The 7,985-nt window shown below is 53.2% G+C and overlaps 1 protein-coding gene across 1 annotated transcript; it reads right to left on the reverse strand.

The window, feature by feature from the left end:
* Nucleotides 1-5,132: 5,132 nt before the first annotated feature.
* On the reverse strand, nucleotides 5,133-7,785 carry LOC100359024 (serine/threonine-protein kinase MARK2). Its single transcript, XM_008254140.4, has 3 exons — nucleotides 5,835-7,785; nucleotides 5,667-5,729; nucleotides 5,133-5,559 (listed from the first exon to the last, which is right to left on the reverse strand). The coding sequence occupies exons 1-3, from the start codon at nucleotides 6,916-6,918 to the stop codon at nucleotides 5,240-5,242; spliced, it is 1,467 nt and encodes a 488-aa protein (XP_008252362.2). The 5' UTR covers nucleotides 6,919-7,785; the 3' UTR covers nucleotides 5,133-5,239.
* Nucleotides 7,786-7,985: the final 200 nt, after the last annotated feature.

A 7,985-nucleotide genomic window follows, 5' to 3' on the forward strand; every position in this document is an offset into this window, starting at 1 on the left:
CCGCTGGGGGTCTGCGCTCTGTGGGCTCTGGGCTCCTTCAGAAGCTGGCCATTTCCTAGATAATAGCCCAGACATGTTTGAGACGGTGTCCCGAACACAAGTCTGCTGAGAATCCCTGCGGGTTCTGCGTCAGCCCTCCGATGGTCAGCTGCGCCTTGATCAGCTCCCCAGTGTCTGCTACATCAGACTGCAGAATTTCTACCCCCAGTGTGTCCAGGCTCTGAGCACAAAACGCTGATTTCTCCGACAAAGGAAAGTAGAGGACACACGAGTTTTGTCCACCGTCTGGTACGATGGTTATTGCTGCCGATGTTGTTATTGTCCCTCCATACATCCTTTCCCCTATTCCTTTATTTAAATAAAACTTATTAATCATTTTCACTTGAAAGGTAAAGAGACAGAGAGCAAGATCTTCTATGTGCTGGTTCATGGGGAGCCTGGACTCAATCCCAGTCTCCCCTCCTGGCTGGCAAGGACCCAAGTACCTGAGCCCTCCCCTGCTGCCTCCAGGGTGCACATTAGCAGGAAGCCAGACTGGAAGCAGAGGCGTCAGGACTTGACCAGGCACTCCACTCTGGGATGCAGGCACGCTGGGCGGCAAATGCCCATGCCCCTGCCCCCAGTTGCACATCTTGGGGAACATGCGCTCCTTCCTTCCCAGATTCTGATCCCACCAGCCTTACCCTCTCCTCAGGAGTCTGACTTGCCTGGCGAGCTGATGCCACAGACAGCTTCCACCCCCGCCCCGCTTCAGAGACATTGCCCTTCCCATCTCCTTTCTGTTCCGTCATAGCCTCCTCTCCCCTGTGCAAGCACATCTCTAAATCTGTATCTTCAGCCTGAAGCTCTCTTGCAAAGTTGAGGTTGAACAGCTCCCCGGGGCACGGCCGCTCCTGGATGCCCCCTGGTGCTTCATGTGTCTGCACTTGAGCAAATAAGCAGCAGATCTGCACACCAGGAAGCGTGCAAAGGCCGTCTCTGTGTCGGTGGGACCCTCTACGAGAGGATTTCCATCAGCTGTAGACCCAGACCTCCCCTTGCAGTGAGCTGGGATTTTGCAAATGCAGAGCCACACTTTTTTTCTTGGAGAGCCAGAGGGGAGAGAGAGAGAGCGCACTCCCACCCACTGGTTCACTCCTCAAATGTTCCCAGGAGTGAACAGGAGCTCAGTCCAGGTCTTCTGATTGCTTGGTTTTCGACTTAGATCTTTCTTTCTTTCTTTCTTTCTTTCTTTCTTTCTTTCTTTCTTTCTTTCTTTCTTTTTAAGATTTATTCATTTAATTGAAAGGCAGAGTTTCAGAGTGTGAGGGAGAAACACAGAGAGAGAGGGTTTCTATCTGCTGGTTCACTCCCAGAATGGCTGCAACAGCCAGGGCTGGGCCAGGCTGAAGCCAGGAGCCTGGAGCTTCTTCAAGGTCTCCCAGCGGGTGCGCGGGCCTAGCACTTGGCCTATCTTCTGTTGCTTTCCCAGGTGCATTAGCAGGGAGTGGAGCAGCTGGGACAGAGCTGAGAGAGACAAAGGTATCTCTCTCTGCCTCTCAAGTAGATAAGGATAAATATAAACACTAAAAAAAAAAAAAAGAAGAAGAAGAAGAAGAGGAATGTGACACTGTGGTGTAGCAAGTAAAGCCACCACCTGCAATGCAGGCATTCCATATTGGTGCCAGTTCATGTCCTGCCACTCCACTTCTGATGCAGCTCTCTGCTGTGGCCTGGGAAAGCAGTAGAAGATGGCCCAAGGCCTTGGGCCCCTGCACCCACATGCAAGACCCAGAGGAAGCTCCTGGCTCCTGGCTTGGGATCAGCACAGCTCGGGCGGTTGTGATCACCTAGGGAGTAAACCAGCAGATGGAAGACCTCTCTCTCTCTCTCTGCCTCTCCTCCTCTCTCTGTGTAACTCTGACTTTCAAATAAATAAATATATCTCTTTAAAAATAAGAAGAAATCAATGTAGTATTTACAGTAGCAGCTGAGGAACATTTTGCAATTTTGCTTCCTATTTCTAAAAATTTGTAAACATGAGGGTCTAGATGAAGCGTGCTTGCATATTTAACTGGTCTCAGCCCTGATGTGACTTAAGGAAAGAATCGAGAGAAGAAACTACTTGCAGGCCTGTGTGAACCTGCAAGGCAGCACGTTAAGCCCCCCAGGGTGGGGCACCAGCTCCCATCTGATCTGGCTCCCTGCTAATGTGCCAGGGAAGTCACTGAAGATGGCCCAACTGCTTGGCCCCTGCCACCCATGTGGGAGACCCAGAGAAGTTCCTGGCTCCTCTCCCTCTCTCCTTCTCTGTCACTCTGCCTTTTGAATTAATAAATAAATCTAAAAAGGATACTACTTATAATTTGATTTAAAAGATTGTCAAGGGCAAGTCTATGACAGTGACACCAGTGTGATCAGTAATATAAAGAGGAATGGGACAGAATTTTGGTCAAAAATTCAGAAGCACGTTTTGTGTCACATGCCCTCCATAACACACAGAACTTGGTAGGAGACATGGCCTGAGTGTATAGTGACGGCATCCTTTGCCAAAGTAAAAGGATTATATGTAATGATCTGGATCTGGCCAAAGAAGGAACATCGTACAGAAACCTCTCTATCCCAGGGCCAGTGCTGTGGCATAGTGGGTAAAGCTGCCACCCAGAAATGCTGGCATCCTACACTGGTGCTGGTTTGAGCCACTGCTGCTCCACTTCCAGTCCAGCTCCCTGCTAATGTGCTTGGGAAAGCAGCAGATGGCCACGTCCCTGGGCCCCTGTACCCACTCTGTACCCTGGAAGAAGCTCCTGGTTCCTGGCTTTGGGTCTGTCCAGCTCCAGCAGTTGCGGCCATTTAGGGAGTGAACCAGCAGATGGAAGACCTCTCTCTCTGTCTCTCTTTAATTCTGTCTTTCAACTAAATAAACAAATTTAAAAAAAAAAGCAACAAAGAAAGAAAGAAAAGCCTGTATCACACGTGACTGCATAACCACTTTTGGCTTCATAAAGGGAATGCTGGCCACATGCAGTTGAATCAAGTCGATTTACTTTAGACAAGAAGGCACCTGAAGAATAAGAAGAGTTCAGCCAAACAACACATTTGAAAATCATGGTCTCAACCAGAAAATAGAACTATTCTTGAATGTGTCCTGCCCACTGATACTTATTAGTAGTAATATTGACGAGTGGAGTTTAAGTTGGGTGTTTACTTTTGTAAATAAGAGATACACCAAGATGGATCTGTTGTTATTACCTGGAGTCCAAGGCTTAAATTGTGGTTCACTGGGGACGTGTTGTCCAGTCCATGGTCTGGTCAAGTGCATAATGACATCCATCTACCATTATAGAATCCTACAGGATCGTTCACTGCCCCCAAATCCTCAGCGCCCTGCCTGCTCCTCCCCTCCTCACCCTAAACAACCAGCAACCTCAGATCTGTTTACCACATCTCTCCTAGAACGCCTTAGGGTTGAAGTCACAGTATGCGACCTGATTCTCAGATTTCACATGGCATTCTCTCGCAGAGCAATATGGATTCAAGTTCTCCCCATGTCATTGCTAGCCCATGACTTTTTCAGGGCTGAATAATCTCCCACCATTTGGGTCTACCAGTTCACCATCCATTCAGCTGTTGGAAGACACCTTGGGTATTCCCAAGTTTGCGCAATTCTGAATAAAGCTGCTAGGAACATTCTTGAGTATTTGTATGGACATAAGTTTTCAATTCATTTGTGTAAATACAAAGGAGCAAGATGACAGCTTCATATGGATAATGAAGGAATGCTTGATTTTGTAAGAAATCATCAAACCGTCTTCTGAAGCGGCTGCACCAGGTTGCATTCCCACTGGCAGTGAGTAAGACTTCCAGTTGGGCCACATACTCACTCACCTTTGGTGGTCTCCATTGTTTGGCTTCTGGTCATTCTAATAGGCATGGAGTGGTGTCACACTATTGACCTAATTTGCAGTTCCCTGATGCCATGTGGTGTGGGCATTGTGATGTGTGATTGTTCACCATCCATATATCTTCTTTCCTGAGGTCTTTGGCCTATTCTTAAGCTGGGTTTCTTGTTTTGTCATAATTGAGTTTGAAGCATTCTTTGTATGTTTTGGATAATAGTCCTTTTCCAGATATGTGTTTGCTTTTCTGCCCTGCACACAACTAAGAGCTCTGTCCCTTTAGGACAGCTCTGAGAAACTAGTCACTCAGGGGGGTGGTCCTGATAACCATGTAACTTTGCAGAGGCACGGCAAGTATGACGTGACCACCTGCTCAAGCAGGAGCCCCCACAGCCCCAGTTCTGTGCCGGGAGCGTTGTGAGCAGCAAAAGAGCTGTGATCCATCTTGGGGGAACATGCATGTAACCTCCCATCTAGAAATATGGTCATTCACTAAGCCCCACCTCCCCTTCTCAGGAACATGGAAGAGAAGCTGACCAGGGGTGGAGGAAGGGCCACATGCCAGTTTCCTTGAGGTGGAGGCAGGGGTCCTTCTTCTCCAGGAGGCCTCCAGCCATCAATTCAGCTCCCCCAGCTTTGTGCGGGTGGCCTTATAGATGGTCAAGGTGCTAACATGGGTTTGGGGAGGGTTGGGTGCTACCAAGGACCCCACTGACCGGAAGACCTCACAGAGATTCCAGGCACGTGGCCTGCCCCGTCCCCTACTGAAGCCGGGCTTCACACTGGGTGGGCTGGGAACAAAACAAAGCATGGACATACTGCTCCCCTCCAGATACAGCTGTTGGGCTGCAGAGCAGGTGGTTTCCATACCCCAAGAGGTCAGGTGCATGGCCCTCGGGGGAATGGGGTAGTGTTCTCCTTTGACAATGCAGGAGATGTTGGATGCGGACACTGACAACTCTGTTGCAAAGCACAGCTCTGTGGACTGGGACCTCCCTGCTGGGCCAGAGACCTCAGACCCCGACCCTCGTGTGCCTGTGCCATGTGGACGCTGAGACTCTCCGTCCCTCTCCCCCGGCCCAGCCTCTGGGAGGCGTCACTCTCTGCTCTACTTCTATGAGGTCACCCCTTCTGTGATCCCCAAATGGGTGAGATTGCCCAGCATTTGTCTTTCCGTGAGAGCCGCCCGCCTGTACCTCCATCACCTCCCCAAGGTGCACACAGGGACCCAAACGTCACACGGGACCAAAGCCATGCACACATGGTGAATTTTATTCATGAGAAGCATTTTCAAATGCTCAAGAAAAACGTTCAGTCAGCTCAGCCTGCGGATTGCTCCTGGTGACGGGGGCTGAGTGAGGCTACTGGGGGACCACTCTGCAGCAGCGGAGGCCAGGGCCGCTCCTTCGGGACCGCAGGACGCAGCACGCCCTCCGCAGGAACCCGAGGATCCTCCTGCCGACCCCACACCGGCCCTGCCTCTTGCCCTGGGCGCTGGCTGTGGTGCCTGTGGTGTCAGCAGCGGCTGCGGTCCCAGCCTCCTTGGGCTCACAGGCTGCTGCAGCGTCTTCTGTCTCAGCAAGGTCCACAGGGCTCCTGGCACTGGGGCTGGAGGGCGACGCCTTGGGGGCTGGCTCGGGGGCTGCGCTGGGATCAGGGTTCCGCTCCTGCTGTGGCTGGCCTGGTAGGAGAGAGTCAAGAGTGGGGTCTCCACGGGGGGGCCTTGGGCTCAGCTCCTGGAGGCCCCAAGGTGTCATGGGCTGTGTGGGGAGAGGGGGCAAGACTCACTGGAGGCCTGGGAGGAATCGGGGGCTGGGCTGAGAGCTCGGCTCCACTCCTGCTGTGGCTGGCCTGGTAGGAGAGAGTCAAGAGTGGGCTCACCTTGGGGGCTTTGGGCTCAGGTCCTGGAGGCCCCGAGGCAGCAGGGGCTTTGTGGGGAGAGGGGGCAAGACTCACTGGAGGCCTCGGAGTAGCTGCTTTGTGCGGAGGAAATGTAGTCCACGGCCATGCTGTCACAGGACACCGACAACAGAGACACGCCGTCGCCCTCCATGGGGTGGCGCTCGCCACAACGTGAGGACTCGGGCAGGGACGCGGGGCTGTGGGGCCGAGGGCCTGGCTGCCCCTCGGTCCCCTTGCCTGGCAGCAGTCTGAGGCCCGCCAGGTACTCCTTGGCCTCTGGGTCCCGGGGAACGCCCAGGGGCTGCAGCAGGGTGACCGCGTCCTCCTCGCCCTCCTGGGCGGCTTCTCGGCCGGGGCCGAACCACCAGTGGGTCCTGGCTTCCTCCGCACTCGGCCTCCCCGAGGCGTCGACGGTGAGCAGCCAGGCCAGCAGCTCCTGCAGGGCCGGGCTGACGGTACACGGCAGCACATAGCAGGCACACAGCAACGTGTCCTGCAGCTCCTCCGTGTTCTTGCCGCGGAAGGGCAGCGTGCCCGCCAGCATGGCAAACAGCACCACCCCCAGGCTCCAGACGTCTGCCTTAAATGCGTCGTAGGCCTCCCCGAGAAAAACCTCTGGTGCGCAGTACTCCGGGGTGCCCCAGAAGCCCCTTACCAGCATGCCCTGCTCCAGCCGCAGGCTCAGCCCGAAGTCCGCCAGCTTGATGTTCAGGTGCTCATCCAGCAGCAGGTTGCCCAGCTTGAGGTCCCGGTGCGCCACGTGCTGGGCATGGCAGTAGCTCACGGCAGCCAGCACCTGGCCGAACAGGGTCCTGGCCTCGGGCTCGGCCAGGCCGCCCTGCTCCAGCACATAGCGCTGGAGCGAGCCCCTGGTCGCCAGCTCCATGACCAGGAACAGGTGCGTCCTCGTGTGCCGCTCCTCCAGCAGCCGCACGATGTTGTCGTGCCGCAGGCTCCTCAGGATGGCCGCTTCCCCCTGCGCGGACAGCGTGCTGCTGGGAGAGCAGTCTCGCAGGAGGATCTTCACCGCCACGTACTTGCCCGACGCCAGGTGCCGGGCCAGCTTCACCAGGCCGCAGCCGCCCTGGCCGATCACCTCCACGAAGCGGAACCCGTCCAGGGGAGGATGGAAGGCCATGCTGCCGGCCACCTAACTACGCTCTCTCGACTCCCTAAATCACGCGACGCACACTAGCTAATCACGACACTCACTGCACTACCTACAACACAAAGGGACCACGGGGGACTGACTACCCAGCTGACTAAGACACAGCAGCAGCTACACTCACTACTCTAAAGGCGAAGCCACAAGACTATCTCAATAAAACAGAACACAACAAAGAGGAAAAGCCGCTAAATACTCTAACGCTGATGCTTCTGATCGTGCTAGCTGACTAGAGTGGGGGAAGCAAAAATAAACAAAAACTGCAAAAAAAGACCCAATGGGCAAAACAACAACGAGGAGGAAAACAACAAACTAAACAAAATGGGAAAAAGCAACAACCAAATAGACCCAGAAACAAACAACCAAGAAAAAGCACAAGCAACACCAACGAGCGCAAACGCTAGTTAGAGGGGTCCTAGTTACACAGATCACAAAAGAGTGCTCTCTGGGTAAGGCGGACGAAAATCTAGGCCCCCGCCGCCGCTATATATACTTTCTGGGGGCTCACCTCACATAGCAGCACCTTGTGAGATCAGAGCAAGAAATGGACCAATCACAGCCCAGCCAGGGACTGTGTCATAATACGTCTTTCATAACAGTGGTGCCTTGTGAAGTCAGAGCAAGAAATTGACCAATGGGAGCTGTAGTTCATCCACAGTGGTTTTCTTGAGAATCTGCCAATTAAATAAAAACGATACCCGGATACCAGAGAGACTGTGGCCTAGGTTGGTGATAGAGATTGACACTTAATTTTTGAGAAACTCCAACCTGTAGATTGCTTCCGTGGCCTTCTCATTTCTGGTTTAAGTATGATGATAAAGTGTGTCTTTCGAATACCTCCTAGTGTCTCCACGTAGTATATCCCTTCCTCTTCCTTTACCCCCTGAATGATGTGTCTCAGAATGATGGAACAATGTCTCTGGCCTCGGTAAACTGGACAAGTGTTCTGTTGCCCAAAACACCATCAGGTACACGGTTCACATCTCCAGAGCTGAGAGGAAGGTGGCTTTGTCACCCTTTCCCCCTAAGTCATCATCAGA

Source organism: Oryctolagus cuniculus, chromosome 2, assembly GCF_964237555.1.
Source record: "Oryctolagus cuniculus chromosome 2, mOryCun1.1, whole genome shotgun sequence".
Taxonomy (NCBI): domain Eukaryota; kingdom Metazoa; phylum Chordata; class Mammalia; order Lagomorpha; family Leporidae; genus Oryctolagus; species Oryctolagus cuniculus.